This window comes from Thunnus albacares, chromosome 8, assembly GCF_914725855.1.
Source record: "Thunnus albacares chromosome 8, fThuAlb1.1, whole genome shotgun sequence".
Taxonomy (NCBI): domain Eukaryota; kingdom Metazoa; phylum Chordata; class Actinopteri; order Scombriformes; family Scombridae; genus Thunnus; species Thunnus albacares.
The window spans coordinates 25,231,809-25,248,864 of NC_058113.1; the positions used below are offsets into that span (position 1 = coordinate 25,231,809).

General features: G+C 41.3%; 1 protein-coding gene across 1 annotated transcript; it reads left to right on the forward strand.

Annotated features, from left to right (window-relative positions):
* The first annotated feature begins 1,398 nt into the window (after window positions 1–1,398).
* si:dkeyp-97a10.3 lies at window positions 1,399–15,331 on the forward strand. Its single transcript, XM_044360453.1, has 9 exons — window positions 1,399–1,491; window positions 1,715–1,772; window positions 6,714–7,061; window positions 8,227–8,493; window positions 9,767–10,054; window positions 10,417–10,521; window positions 10,714–10,775; window positions 10,937–12,856; window positions 13,259–15,331. Exons 2-9 carry the CDS (start codon window positions 1,733–1,735, stop codon window positions 13,286–13,288), a joined length of 3,060 nt encoding a protein of 1,019 aa, XP_044216388.1. The 5' UTR covers window positions 1,399–1,491; window positions 1,715–1,732; the 3' UTR covers window positions 13,289–15,331.
* Window positions 15,332–17,056: the final 1,725 nt, after the last annotated feature.

The window sequence follows — 17,056 nt, forward strand, 5'->3', positions numbered from 1 at the left end:
TTTTTTTTTTTTTTTCCCCCCAATAATTGTCTCCTACATGCAAAACCTTCAAGCACGTAACGGGGAAAACCAGCCATTTAATTCCCATTCCCCAGGGAAAGTTCTGTGAAATTGAACAGAAAACCCTCACAGTCGGCTACATAGACAATGAGACAAATTAAGTTCATATTCAAGCCTTTTCTAACATGTAAAACTCTAAATTTAAACCTCACTTAGTTGAAAGAAATCTTGTCAGAACAGCTACTAAATAGACCTTGAGATGAGATTGTTTTGTCAACCACACACCTCTTGTACGCTACCAGAGCAGTGAAACATAATGACATCACTTATTCAGGGGCTAGCTCTGCAGTTGCTCACTACAGAAAAAGCATCCTGGGGCACCGATATAACGAGTGATTCAAAACTGATTATAAATCCATTTGTATTTTCACAGAGTTTATGAATAATCAGGGGATTCACAGCTGTGGCTCGCACTAAGTTCTTTATCTGCAGAGGAGTGCTATTATCTGGAATTAACCAGCGGGTGGCACTAATACATCAGCCGAAAAAGCATGGACGCTTTGCCTTCTGCCTTAGCCTCTGTTTCTTCAGCAGACATCATCAAATGCTTCTGGCTCCATATGCAAAACCCTTTATGTATATTGGTTTTGGTTCACATTAATCCATATCATTGCATATGTGAACAAATTAAGCGAAGAATAGACTGTATAAAGATATTATTACCTCCATATAATTTTATCAACTGCTTCACCAGATCACTGCTGCCATGTAACGTAGCAACATCATGAATGTCAAATGGGAAACCATTCTGAAAAAATAAAATGTGTATGTGCGTATATCGTCTCTGGAAAGTGATATTGTCTCTGCATAACTGCTGTCAGTGTGTTTATATATGAGTTTCATAAAAGTGAAAACACTTCCCCAAGGAAAAAGGTAGTATAGTGGTGGAAACTAAGTACTGTGCTTAAATGGAAATGGAAAATTGTACTTTTTTTATTCCACTAAATTTAGGTTGCAATATCAGAAAAGTTCTTGCACACCATCAGGTCTTAGTGACAGGTGCGTAGGATCAAAAATTCTTGACTTGGAAAGGAAATAATCTATCCATCACTTGTTCTCACTTTATTAACCACGTTTTGGTTCTCAGACCTTCATCAGGCATAATTCATAAGGATGAAGGTCATCATGACATCTGTTAAATAAGTGAGTACAAGAGTGCAGCATTCAGGCCTGTACTGGTTTTTCCCTTTAATTTATCACCCGTCTATATATATATATATATGTTATCATTGAACTTGACCAATAGTGACTTACCCACACGGTATCGGCCTATTGAAAATACTGGGCTGCTGGCCCTTTAAGAGAACAGGTGTGTCCCTGTCAGGTAATAGTGGATAAACAGGAAGAACACACATTAGTTAGCAAAACAAACTGATACTGAGTCTTATTCCAGTACAAAAATGATCACGAAGGCAGGGGCGAAGTACGTTGGTGAGTTTTAAACAGCTAACTCTTTATCACTGCTCAGGAGAGAGTGTTTATGTTTGTTTTTTTAATCAGGTATTAACTGAATTGAATGGCGTGCTATATAATAGCTAATAACAGGTATTCTCTTTTGTGTTGGAGAAATTCTGCTTTCAAAACTGTGTAAAAAATTGTCAGACTTAACAGAAGAAGTAATTGTGTATATTAAAAGAGTTTAATCTCTCTGCAGAGCGGCCTGACTGACGACATGAGACAACCTTTGCTCCTTATCAGTCTGTCACTGGCAGGTAAAACAATTTGCACTGACAGTTTCCTCTCCTCTTGCTCCGACAGTAATGTTCAAACGGTTCATACAGCTCACAAGAGCCTCTAAAGAGTATGCGTAAAGTCTGTACTGTGGGGGGAAAAAACAGGTCCGGGAAGAGAAGCTGTGGTATTCAAAGCACGTTTATGAAACAATTGCATTTCAAGCAGAAGGCTCGTCTTAACTGCTCTTAAACCTGCGCGGCCGCATTCCCATCTGTGCACTGACTACTGAGTGACGTGATGCCTTCACGGACTCCTCCCAGGCTTCTACATCTGAGCTCTCATGCTTATTCAGAGTGACTGGGAGGCTATTCTTTCTATTCATGCATGACACTTGGTATTTTGCAGATGGGGATGGGCGATTTCACTGTTTTTACTGTATGGTTGTTATTCATGCATGAACAATAGGTCTACTACCAATACTGATACTTCGCTATTGTGTGGGAAAGTACACGTGACCCAAACTAGCTTGCATTCATCACAAAATAGTCAATATGAATGTGAATGAATGTGTTTGAATAAAAACAGACAAGATCATAGACTTTATAATATCAAAAGATTTTTAAAAAAAAAATCTGTTAAAGGCAACATAAATATGAATTTTCAAAGCTCCCTTCATCCCTTCTTAACTGAAAGCTTTAGAAAGATAAATTGAGGGAGAAAGCCTGTAATGTGGGTGTAAGATATTCTTGTGTCACTGGGGTCTGGTTATTGGCACATGCATAATTTAAAGGATAAATCTGTTGACATACTGCATTTTTCTTGCTATCATCAAATCCCATGCAAACACCAAATCTAACAATGAATTGATCCTACTAACAAGTATTATCTGAGCAGCCAAAGCCTGATATAGCTTATTCCTGTGTGCCATAGACCTCCTTTGTTTCCCCAAAATGATTAAAAACACATCCAGGAGCCACAGTGTTGCTCTGGGTGACATTTTTTCTCATGACAGCCACTGTAGTTTATTTTGCATCAATCCTAAATCTACTGTTCTGCTACTGTTAAATCTCACTAGAACACTTAATGTGTATTACTCCACAGCTGAAAATAGTCCCCCAACAAATGCAGTTTACTTCTGTTTGTAACATTTGCTAAAAACAATAACCAGCTGAAAGAATGAAACTATGTATTTGTGACTTGTTTTTAATGACGTCTTCATTAGGAGCCAGTGGGCTTGAGGCTAAATTTCACACATTAAGTAGGAATGTCACATTAACTCAATGACAACAACATCACATACAGATGTGATTTTATGGTGGACTCTTGAGAGATTAGCCTTGAGCTGAAAGAGATCTAAATTAAGTATTGAGAGACGGTCTTTTCATTGCATGTGTCGACATCGAACAAAAATATAGAAGAATACCAGCCTTATCCTCAAAGTGTCTTTGAAGACCTTGCATAATGGCTGTGAAAGAAGTAGGGTATCTATTATTGTATCAAAGTCTCCCATCCAGAATTTTAGATTTCAGTGTTGGGTGAATAAAGATGAAAAAGATCAAGCAACAAAGATCTACTTTTGTTATTAGTAGCAAGACGAGCAAAGAAAATTAGCACCGGGAATGTAAATTATATTTTAATTTGTTCATTAACTAAGGCTTGTTGTTCATGCATGAAAGATAATAATTAAAGTAATAATCAGCAACATTTTCATATAATTAAATATTCATTTTGCTGCTGTCTATTGGAAATTGATATTGCGAAATTGTGACTCAACCTACACAATTCATAAATGCTTTTGCTTTTTCCGTTCTAAACGCCTGCGGTTTGGTGGATAGGATTCTGGCAAACGTTCTTTAAGCGTGCATAATATTTCTTTTACATTTCCAGAAACGGTGGTTGGTTTGGAATAAATAGAGGGAATGAACAGTTACACCCATGAGACCCGCCTACAGAAACTTAGAGTGCAGCATCATGGAAGTCACTGTTTAAAAAAGAATAATATTTTACGGTGTGACAACGCTGTACTTAAGGTCTGGTTAAGCACAAAAACCACTTGGGTAGGGTTAGGGAGACAGCATGGTTTTGGTTAAAAACTGTCCCAACTCGTGGTTTAAAAAGTGCGGGTGGAAGGGAAGGGAACAGTCGTCTCCTGCAGCAAAGTCCAGTTTTTGCCTTCTATTTATCTATCCATTCATCCAACCCACCACCTCCAATTATGGAAATTAATCTCTTTACATAGATATCATTGGTCTCACGGTGTCTATTTCAGACACAGTTCTACAGAAAAATGACGCTAAAGGTGTACCCAGTGTGTTAAAATGTGACGCCAAGTGATCCTGACCAAGCGTCAGTATGTGATGAGTTGGGAGTGAGAACGGGCTGTAATATTTATGGTTTTGGATTCAGTTCAGATTTACAACAGTTGCTGACATGACTTCTTGGCTCTCTGCTATTGCTTATTCCAAGCATGTCTGTGACTAAATCACTTACATAGTTATATATCAGTTATATACTCATAAATTCATTGTAACTCAATAAATTCGGACTCTTACCATCATATCTGGAGCTATTTGAATTGCTTTTGCGACATTGTAAAAACAATCCAACACGTCGCCATGAACACATCAATACTGTTCTGAGTCACCCATGGGTGTTTCCTCCCTTCTGATTCATGACTCTTTATCTTTGTGTCTCTGTTGAAAAAAAAGCAACAAGGCTGCTGATATTTTTAATCGGGCACTGAAACACTGTTGTTGTCTTTAACAACTCAGTGTGAGAAGCTGAATGCAATCCATCTCGCTGTTGGCTCTTGTCATTTTATACTCTGCTCCCCTGTGAAAATTGTGTGAAGGCAGTCCAGCGAGACTGATCAGGACCATATTGATTTGATTCACTATAATTCATTGGCCAGAGCATTCTTGCGTGGTAGCTTTATACGCCAGTAAAAAGGGCATTGAAAATTCAGCCTGGGTTTCCCTGCCTGGATCTGTAATACCAACACAAACAAGAGGGACTGGCAGCCAAACACAAAAACAAAGTGTTGGAGAACAATTTCTTTCCATCTCCACTCACATACAGAGTACAAACGGACAAACAGTATACAACAGAGAAATGCCTGAATGTGTAAAATCAAGGATTCTTTACACAAGTGTTTTTGAAAGATTGCCTATGCACCAAGGATTCTTGAGAAGAGAGACAGCAAATATTTCGGCGCGGCTTACGTTAAGACAAGCTAACAAAAACACAAAATAGATGTTTAGCTTTGGATCACTCACAATCCAGAAAACATGGCGTGAAATCTACAAGGGACAAAGGAGTGTGTATCTTACTAATGGGTTTTTACCCCCTGAGCCAAGTCAGTGTGCATGTATAGATTTTGTTCTCTGCAGTGGTAAAAGGAAGTATTCAGATCCTTCTCTTAAGTAAAAGTACCAATACGTTACGTAAAAATACTCAATTGCAAGTAAAAGTTCTGCTTTCAAAATATTACTGAAGAAAATGTACAGAAGTATTAGTAGACCCTGCACTTTACATATTATGTATAAAATTATTAGATTGTTAATTCTGATGCATCATCCTGGAAGCTGCAGTTGTAGCTGGTTTTAGTTACTTCATATACAGTCAGGTAGTTTAATCCAGTGGTTTCCAACCAAGTGTTGGGCCCATAAAGCTTCACAAGATAAAGCAGATGGGTTGTGATCCTGAATATACTGTATTTGTTACTGCTGGGGCCATTTTTTTTAAGCATATTTTGGCCGTGGTTGATCGGCTGAGACTGATACCAGCTAAGACATAGTGTGCTTGTGGTGCAGCAAGAGGTTAACTGAACCAGGTGCGACAAAGGAAAGAGATGCCGCAGAGAAACAGTTTTTCAACCGCACGCTTCTTAGTTTGATAATCTTTTATTACCGTTTTGATACTTAGAATTCATATGAATAATTTTCTTTAACTTACGTCAAGCTACTTTGATTTGAACTTGACGTAGATGCACATTTGCATAACATATTCAAACATCCATTCACCTCATCTGTACAATGAGAGGCCTACAGGCAAAAACATCTAATGGTAAGAAGATAAATGTGCATGTAGGAAGTCTATGGCGTCTGACCGGCTTTATTTGAAAGTAGAAAGTCAGAAAAGTTATTAATGGGGCAGGAAAGAAGAAAAAACATTCTGTTCATTTTTGAAAAATGATCCTCTTATCTTTGCTTTTTTGTCAAATATTAGATTATTTGACCTCTTTGGGTAACAGTCATTTAAGTAAAACCATCTGAGAAATTTAGAGAGGGAAATTACTTTGCTAAAAGCTCATAAACATCTGAAAAGTGACAATAAAGGGGCCCCAAGTAGACACTTTATTGTAAGGATTCACAAGCCAAACAGACCTTGGAACCACTTGTTTGATCTTTAACAATACACTGTATTTTATAAGCTCATCATATACTTTTTATGCAAAATATTAGAGCTGCAAAATTTAGTAGATTCATTGATTAGTCGACTGACAGAAAATTAACAATTTTGGTAATTGATTTTTTTTTTTTTTAAATATTTTTTGTTTTTTAGTCTTCTATGATAGTAAACTGTATGTCTGTGGGGTGGTCAGGTCAAAACAAGACATTTGAGGTTGCATCTTGGGCTTTGGGAAGTGGTGATCAACATTTTTGATCATTATCTGACACTTTATATATAAAACAACTAATCGATTAGTTTAGAAAATAATCAACAGATTAATCAATTACGAAAATAATTGTTAGTTGCAGCCCTACAAAGTATGTGGCAACTTTACTGCAGGTAGTAAATTAGAGTAAAAAGTACAGTATTTCTTTCTGTAATGTAGTGGAATAGAAGTATAAAGTTGCATGGAATGAAAATGCTAAATAGTACTGTAAGTATAAGATGCTCAAATTGTGTTTCAGTCCTTGAGTAAATGTTCACAGTTACTTTGCACCACTGCTTCTCTCCTTTTATTTTCTTTTTAGTCCTCTCTGCCAATGTGTTGGCGCAGGATCCTGTACAGATTGAGTTCCAGACAGACCCGTTGCTGGTTCAAACTGGTACTGATGTAGTGTTCACAGTGCTGACGGTGCCTGAGGTCCTATCCATGACATGGCAGTACCAAGGAGGAATCACCCTTGGATTGTTTGCCGGAGGAAGTGCAGTGGTTAACCCGGTGCCTCAGTTCCAGGGGAGGGTCTCTATCACTGCCACTCAGCTCCGAATTGGAGGTGCTCAGCTCCGAGATGCAGGGAACTACACGGTGGAGGTGATCCCCTCTGCTACAACAGGCCTGTCTACTAACTCCAGATCAGTACAGCTGAGAGTGTTTGGTAAGAAATAAAGAAGTGTGCCTGTAAGTTCACTGAACAGAGAAGAAGAGGAGAAGGGGAAGTAAAGGAAAGTAGGAGGGGTACTGGAGTGTGTGGGAGAAGGAGGTTTTCAAGGAAGCGCTAATGTTAAGGAGGAACAGAAGGGAGTAAAGAGAGAAGCTGGAGGATTTGGGGAGTAAGAGAATTAGTCTGGGAGGTATAATGAAATTAGTGACCCATAGTAGGCGAGGTAAAATTAATGAAAAATGAGGAGGGGATGAAGCTAGTGGCTCAGGGCTTTATGCTAATTAAAACTCATTTGATATGCAGCGCTCGTGCTCTTAGATGTTTGATACTGTACCAGTTTAAATGTAGCGTTACATTTACATACAGTACATACAGGATTTGCATTCATTTACATACAGTATTGTAATGGAACCTGAACAGCTGAGTGTCTCTTTATTTTGAGTCATAAGCCCACGCTGGAGGGATGACGTACAGTCTCTCTCATCCCTGTTATCACCGGCACTAATGGGGTGGCAGGGTGACCAAATTGTTAAAAGCACTAGTCTATTATTGCTGAAAGGTCACATCCTCCAAATGCACAACAGCGAGTTCATGTCATGCAGCAGCCGTGTTCTTGAGCATGCCTCTCAACCTCCTACATACTCACTCATAACTTACTCAGTAAATGAGAGCCAGATAAAATCCTAAAATACAAAATGCTGCTGCTGAGTCACAGGCGAGCGGAAACAAAAATGCGAGTGATTAGAGCTATCTGGTTGTTGTCTGAATGTTTTTGTTTGTTTGCTGTTGCTGCTGCCGCGGTTCTCTCTTAGTCACAGCCTCCTCCGTCCATACGCCCCCTCTTCTCCCTCTCCAATTATTTAACTTAGGCTGCCCGCCAAGAGGCATCTCAGCTAACACTCGTACCGTCTGCCCTCTTATTCAACATCTGTGCCTCTATCTGAATCCTGTCCCTTCTCGGCTCTCCCTTGCTTTGATTACAAATTATTCCCAACAGAAACATAAAACTGCACTCTATTGTTTTGTCACTCCAACTTTTGAAGTGAGCGCTCTCACACTCTGATGCTCTCTAGCTAATGGTGCCTTTAGAAATCTTTTCTGGATAATTCTGCTTTTGCAGCTCTTTGCAGAAATCTTTTATTTTTTACTGTCTCTGTAGATGCAGTGGCCGGGGTCAGTCTGTTTGTACCCTCAGTGGCTGTGGAGGGGAGAAATATCTCTCTGAGGTGTACATGGACGGCTGGGACAGAGATTACAGTCCAGTGGGGTAAAGGAGGCGAAACCATCACCGCCAACTCCAGGATCACCATCTCAGGTGGCTCGCTGGTCATCAACCCAGCCAGGCGGGCTGATACCGGGGAGTACACATGTACTGTCAGCAACCCTGTCAGTGCCCGCACCGCCACACAGAGCTTCACTGTCTACTGTGAGTGTGCACTGATTGAAGTGGCAGCTAATCTGCTGTAGCCACTGCAAATAGCAGTAGCTTATCTGCGTATCCACATTGCACTGAATACAGTGTGCTGAATTGCACTCAGATACAGGACATTTCTCCATAAGCTTCGTGATTTGTCTTGATCATAGCCTTAATTCTGGTGTGACAGTCTCACGGTATTATCCCAACACTCCCAACATCACCCCAGTGGCATACTACAATATCCACAACATCCCTGTCTTCTAGCATATAACACAGGTTTCTTTACTGAAATGAAACACACATCAGATCATGAGTGTTGGTAAATTCCATTGAGACTATTCATTCCACAGATATATGCACTGACGGACATGTAACGCACTTTAGTTTTGAGTCACCACTTCCTGTGTTCGTGCTAGACAACAGACTTTATTTTAATCATGTAGGGTGAATAATCAATGTCATGTCAAAATCAGGGGGGATTTTGCAGTCCTGCTTTTAAATTAAGGCTTATAAAACTAGTGTTGGAAAATGTCCCTCACACCTTTCAAGGAGCTGAAGTGTCATCTTCAAATGGTGTGTTTTGTCCGGGGAACAATCCAAAACCCAGAAACATTTAATTTACGATGATATAAAAGAAGAAAAAAAGCAGCATATTTTCACATTTGAAGAGCTGGAATTTTTAATCAAATTGATCACCATCTGTGCCGCTACCTGAATTAATCAAATATCAAAGGCTGTTGTTTGATTTTTAAAATTTTTTTTTTTTGATCTACTAATCAGTTCAACAACTTATCTCTTCAGCACTTCAGAGACCTGTTGCACTACTTTTTTTTGCTGCATATAGCTTGAAATAAAAGTCAAGGTAAACTTTAAAGGTTAGTATGCAAATTCTAGTCTTACTAACAAACTATGTTGAACAGCAGGCTGCAGTAATTTGTCTGGGAAGTGTCTCCTCATTATGCAGTATTTTCTTTAGCCTCTGTGCAAGATTTTGAATGCATAATGCCCCTCACCTGCCAATCTGATTCACCTGTAACCATGACTTGTTGAGACACATGTTCATTCAAGAGGTGGCTGCTATTATGATCCCACCAGAAAGTCCTCTGTGCACTTCTTCATTAGCTGAGTGATATGGTGACAAGTTCAAAGTGCTTTAGCCAGACTTTTCTTACTTTTAACTTGGTGAATTTACAAAATTAATAAACAGATTAATCTTTGTTGCACTTTTGAACCAAATGTTTGTGATGCTGATAACAATGTCCTCTGATCATCACCAAACCAGATGGCCCTGACACTCCTGTACTTACCAAGGAAACCCCAAAAAATTGTGTCGGAGGCGGTGATGTTTTGGCGGGAGGGACGGTGCGTCTCACCTGTTTGTCTGACTCACTGCCCCCTGCCCTCTTCTCATGGCAACGTGATGGGCAACCAGTCACATCTGGCCAGCCAGACAGCGGAGTGCTCAGCCTTCAGACTTTCTCGTCTAATGAGAGCGGCCGATATGTCTGCACGGCCAGAAACGGCATCACTGGGGGCACCTCGGAGCAGGGGACAGACTTGGCCATCGTAGGTGAGTTATGGTGGACGTTGACCTCTCAGTGACTGATAATGATGACGGTTAGTTTTGGACTCGGTTCCTGTATCTGTCTTTGCGACAGGAGAGGGACAGAATGTGTCCTGGGAGATTGATCTGGTGAGAATGTGGTCAAAGTCATTCAGTGACTTTCACATACACACACATACACACTCTCTTCTCCCTTTATTTTCATTTCTTTCCCCCTCTGTCTCTTTCTCTGCTATTACTTTGTCATCCTTTTATAGAATCTTCTCCTCCTCTCCTTTCTTTTTTCTTTTCCTCCTCAAGTCTGTCTAAACTCTAGACTCATTATCGTTATCAGTTCTCCTAGTTTGACAGCATTCTTTCTATTTCAGACATATGTCTTAATGCAGGAGAAGTGGTGGGGATTGTGATTGGCTGTTTGCTGCTGATCATAATCATCGCGCTCCTCATCTTCTGTCTTGTGCGAAGGAGGAGGGGTAAGTCTGTGTATGTGATTGTGGACATTTTGTTTGTCCACTTTTTATTTATTTCTTAGCGTAGTTCTATTTTGCCAAGACACGCTTTGAAAAATGCTTTTTGATGCTGTCTGTGTCAGTCTAGCCTTTACATAAGAGCTCTGGTGTGTTTTCTTGCACTGAAGTGATATTTCTTTATTTCTATTATTACAGAACAGCCAAGACAAAGGGATACTGTGGTTGTGCAGAAGACCAATACAAATCCCAGGCCTATAGTAAGCCACTGTAAAGTTTATATATGATTCACTATTGATTTTGTCTTTAGCTTGTCCATGTGATGGTGCTAAACGGCTTTTCACAAATTAACCCCCTAATTCTATCTTTGTTTTGCTGTCTCTTCTCTCCCTCCCTTCATTTTTCATCTGCTCCCATTAAGCCCTCTGATCCACAACCTAATGGTGCAAGGGAATTGGGCCAAGGTCTCCACCCCCCTCTCTATCACCTTAACACACACACGCGCCACCCTGACCACTTATACACAGGCCTGCGTGAAAGCCCTGGCAACCCACAGACACTGCCGATGAACGGCATGCATAACTCTGACACGCACCAACACAATGGTCGTACCCACACAAATAGCCTCCTACACAATGCTATTCAGAACACCAATTCATACCCACACAATGGCATTGACAACCCGGCTTTCACACACACTGAGGCTCAGAACGCAAACATGCTCACAAACACACAGCAGCAAAACCCTAACATTCTCATACAGGCTGGCACTGCCCAGGGCGGCGCCCAGCCACCGGCAGTCCACGTCAGCCTCAACACGCTGCCACAAACTGCAGAGCAAAACAACAATGCACAAATGCCCACCATTCATGTCAATCTAAACTCATACCCAACCAATGGCCAACAGACTCAGCAGGACAGCTCATTTCCTTTTACCGCTACAGCCAATAATAATGCTTCACAAACCCAACAAAACCTGACACAAACAGGGCAATCAAATCCTAGAATGCAAAGTGGGCAGTCCTATCCGAGTGACACCCGGCCGAATAACCACATAGACACAGGTCATCGAGCTCAGGCTGAACCAATCCCGACGGGATACACACACTATAACATTAACAACACCGCTCAGCGAAATGCGAACACACAGACCTACCAGCAGGATCCAGAGCATCATAACAGGTCTGATAGAAACTCACAGAGACATGATGCAGCTGCCAACTCCTCCCGTCGACAGATGCCATGGGATCGCCTCAGAGGGACACCAGCATATCCCAGCGGCACGCTTCAAAGAGGACAGACATCACCTGAATTCACCTCTTCCACCACAGACTATACTTACTATCCTCCTGTGCATGAGGCTAACAGATCTCAGCCTCAAACTCAAAGCCAAACCACTTCCCGGAGCAGACCTCCAACCAGACAAGATACACTAACACTGGACAGACAGACGAGGAACCGCTCAGCCGATCTAGGAAGCCCATACACTCTTAGAGTGCCACAGCTTGAGCCTGATAACCACACACATAGAAGCCCCCACACACAAAGAGAGCGTGCTCAGCAAGACATCAGAGGTCCGCCTGGTAGCCAGACTGCCCACAGGCAGGAAGCCACACACAGCAGTAACCCTCAGGCACTGCCTCTCATGAGCCAGCAGGCCTCTGTTGGCCGCTCTGCTGTGTCACAAGGACCCACGACACAACAGGGTGCAGATACAAGAGCTTTGGCTGATCCTAATCACCTTCCACAGGCACACATGGCCCAGCAACACAGAGCAGCACCGATCCAAAAAACACCACAAGGTCTAGGCACACAGACACAGCCTGTCATACATGGTGCCAGTCATCCTCGCCAAGGAGGCACTGCTCCAGTCCTGCACCCATCTGCCCAGCCTAATCCTAGTAACTTAACCCGGGCTACACTTAAAGCACACACGGACAGGGCTCAAATATTTCAGAACCGGACACAACAGACTCAGGCTGCCCTGCTTCACCCTGGACAGCAGGCTCAAGCTCCTGCTGCTGGAGCTCAGCACCCACCAACTCTGCCTCCTGTTATCCCCCTTGCACAGTTCCGAACCCTCCCCAAAGAGCGCACCCAGCACAAATCCCCAACTAGGGGCCCTCAGCCCCCCAGACCCCCTGTTAACATACCCGTGGCTCAACGACACCTACAAGTACAACAGCGGTCCAATGTGCAGCGCCATGCTGCCACAATGCCCGTCAACCGTCATCACCATCCTGGTAATGGCCACGTGCATGCCACTGCACACCGGCATGCCCATGCCCATGCCCATGCCCGAGGTCATGGGAACACTGCCCACTTCACCCACTCAGGGCAGGTGAGTGAGACACAGCATGATAGTTTGAAACTGCCAACAGATGCCATATGTTTATTGATAGTACAGATTTCCGGCACATGGCTCTCTCCGATTGTACTTAGAGCTGTCATATCATGTCATACTTCCATGCTGTACTTGTGTACAGCGTTATAGACCCACTTCTACCTGCGCTGTCTACTTCATAGTTTGTGGTTGTGTCTGTTCTTGAAGGAAGCTTGACAGCAGCTTTAAGGGAATGTTGCATTTTTACGATTGACAGTCCTCTGGATGCCATGAAAACGTATTTAGTCTTGAGTGTTTGTGACACAGTGGCAGTTTTTAGAAGTAGCATTGTGTGTCAGAGGTTCTGCTTCTTCTTCTGCATGACATGTTGGCAATGAAGGGCTTGTTGTGTCTCTCCAGCAACAGGCTCACAGAGGGAGACCAAGATGATGACAGATGTCAGCAGACTACACTCTACAACTGTCCCGTATCCACTGACACAAACAAACAGCTGACAGACGTGATCCAATAAACCACCAAGCAAGACTGACTGCACAAGGTTCTGCACTCAAGCTGTCATAACCTGGTATCTCAGTACTAAAGTCAGTTTTTTTTAATAATAGAAATGAACACATCTCCCATCGGGATGATAAAACCTAACTTTATTGAAGAAAGTCCTACTTTCTTAGAAACAAAAGACAAAATCTCTTGAAGTACGAGACTTAATTTACCCTTTTTAAGATGCTGTCATGAGAAATGTATTAAATTAAGTAAAATATATGAAAGGGTTTTCATACAAAATGTTTCCCCATCAGCAACCCTCCTCTCCAAACACACACACACACACACGCTGTTTCCCAGACCCTCATGTAGTATTGTTGTATTTTGACTTTGGGAGCACTGGTCATGCATCAAACTTTGCCAAGAGCCTCCTCAGAGCAGACAAGTTCAGTGATCCATAGCTCCTGACCAAGCTTACATCCCCTCATCCATTCATCATCAAAACTGAACAACACTACCTTGGCCAAATGCACTTGAGGTGTTTGTATGAATATATTTGACATTTAAGAAGATCTAATAGTGACAGATGGTAAATGAGAAGAGACCCTGCACAAGATGGACTTAGCCCCTGGGAACGGTGACAATTATGAAAGAAGAAATTAGCTGTAGGGGTGGTCTTGATGTACATGGAACTATTTATTTTGTGCATTCTGTTTACAGATGCCTCTCATGACACTTCTCAATTAAGGGGATTCGCCTCAGTGGAGCTCGAAAGCAATGCTCAGCTAACTATGAAGGGGACCCCACGAATGGATGGGCGCTTATTAATTAAATGCTTTTATGTGACTTAAATGAGTTGGAAAATAATCACACCCGTGCATGAATGAGGTCAGCACAAAGACCTGAGCTGCCACGCTTTCTGCTGAAAAAGCATAGTGTAACAATTTACTGTCTGCGCTGGGTCATGGACAGCACATTAAAAATGATGGAATGTCATTATTACTTTAACATATTATGTATTTATTGGTTTTATATTGTTTTTAGTTTTTAAACTCAGGGATGTGCTTGTAAAGTTGATTATTTAAGTTGTACTGATTGATATCATTGCCATTAATTATCAAGTGTACCCAGAATCTATATGAAATTTAAAGGATAAAACCACTGATATTCTGTATTGCTCTTATTGTCAACAAATACAACCAATTATGAATTAATGTTTCAAACAAATGTTGTCTGTGTAGCCCAAACCTGATATATCTTATATCTCTGTGCCATAAACCTCCATTGTTGTCCAAAAGTATTAAAAACTCATCAACGAGTCACACTGTTGAACAGGATGACATGTTCCCTTATTACGATAAACATGAGCACTGTAGTTTATTTTGAGTCCAACATAGACAGTCATCGTGCTGTAAATACTCACTAGCCACCAAATGTGTATTAATCCTCCACTGCAAATAGTTCCCCAAACTAATGCACTATTTACTCTTGTCTGAGTAATGTTTTCTAAAAACTACCCTGTTCGAAAATTATTTGGCCTTTTAGAAAATTAAACTTATATATTTGTGACCTTTACCAAAGACTTATAGCTTATTGGGAACAAATGGGCTTGGGGAGAATGCTGCAGACAAGATAGGGAAGTTGGAAAGTATTAGGAGACATTCTAACTTTTTTTTTTAGTAAGTTGAGAATAAGAGAAATACAGACTAGCACCAGCTTTATATAAACATCCAAAGTTGGAAACAAATAGAAAAAATACACAGCTCATCGAACAACAAAAACATCTGGAGCAAGAGGTTACTTTACCGCTTTTGGAAAATGAATGCTTGTAAATACAGTGGTTTATACAGATGTTGAATATTCATGTCAGAATGTACAAGTACAGTATTTATCTTTGCTCTGCAGGAAGGATCTGTAAATTTTTTGGGCTCTATGAATTGTTCAAATACCTTTAATGTTATTAATAACAATAAAGAATTGTTGCTCTTTTCATATGGAGTCGATTGGTGAACAGATTCGGTGCATCGGCTGTCCTATTTTCATCACATCAGAGATCACTTGTTGACTACTCACAGCAGAATGCACAATGAGGATTTTATTAAAGCTCTACTATTTCAAAATGAATACAATCCACCAAACAGGAGGATCTTTTGATTTTCAGTACAATACATCTTCACACACGTTGACAGTAAATCAGACCACAAAAGCACCTATTTATTTTGGTGTTCCTCTGAATCACAGAACTGTTTGCAGTCTGAGCATATTTCTGCTCACTGTCTATAGTGCTAATTATGCATGGTGCCTGTGTACACCGGGTGCTGTTGTTGATTCTATTCAGATAAATCTGTTCCTTCGGCTTGTTGTGGAGGTGCAGAGCGTGTATTTGGATCACAGCTCCATGGATCACAGCTCCATCAGTCTCCCAATCCCCTGCTCCCACTTGTACGTCACCTCTGATGAACAGTCCTGCTGCTCACTATTGAAGACACTTCACGGTAGTCTAGCACTGTAATGAGTGGAGATGGAGTGCATTTGAGTACCTGGTACTAGAAAAGGTTACAGCATTGCCTACCATTTCACAAATGCAATACTTTGTATACTATATTGTGTCTGCCGTCTTTGGAGTGAAGTGTGTTGTTTATGGTCTAAACGAGTGAAATTACAAGGCACTCTGTAGTCTTGAAACACACACAGTAAACCTCAAACGCTGATGCGGCCACCTTCTCTTGGCCAATTTGCATGTAAATCTGCTCGTGTTGTTTAATTTACCGTGATTTACTGTGACCGCTGCAAGTAATTGTAATTGTTTACGCATCCCTTTGGGGGCATAAATTAAAAGCAAACATAACTCAAGTGTGCTGGGTGCAAATAGGGCATTTTTTTTTGTATTGATGAATGCTTGTTTTGGTATGTGTGTGTGTGTGTGTGTGTCAAACTGCAGCAGTGAGCTTTCCTGACTCGAGTGTGGATGGAGCCTGTGTTGATTTTACTCAGGAGACTGCAGTAGATTTGCGCAGAAAAACGTAATACCACAAGATGGCCAATGTAATCCTAATCCAATTTTAATTTAAATTCAGTCTGGCTCAGCAGCCATACATATTTTTTTGTAGATCTGATGGCATTTCACAGTTTGAAATGACATGGGAGATGCCATACGGTACAATTATTTAACATCTCCAAGTGAATACAAATTTATGATGGTGCCGTTCTTTTTGCTCACTGTGGTGATGACAGTTTTTCTCCACAACAAGGGAAAAGAAAGGGGTCAGGCATGATAGCCCTCATAAGTCCATATCATCACAGAAATGAACTGCAATGTCCTTTGAGATGTGTGTGTGTGTGTGTGTGCATCCCTGTCAAAGTGTCCTTGTGCAACCCCCGCTGTAAACGCTAGGTGAGGTGACACACGTCTCACTCTGTGCACTGACCCCCTTTAGCGAAATGGCACATGAATATGAGCCTCAGAGGGATATGAAATGAAACAAATTTATGATTAAACTTCGGACTAACCCCCCCCCCACCCCCCACTCCCTCAAAAAAACTCCACATTTTACAGCATGACAGCATAACCCTGAATTTATAGCTCCAGTCTGTGCTACAGTTATCCGTTCAGTCAAAGTGTCCTTGAGCAGGACAGTGAATCCCCAACAGTTCACTAACTGAAAATCGCTCTAGATGGGAGTGTCTAAAATGTAAATCATAAGCTGAAACTGCACT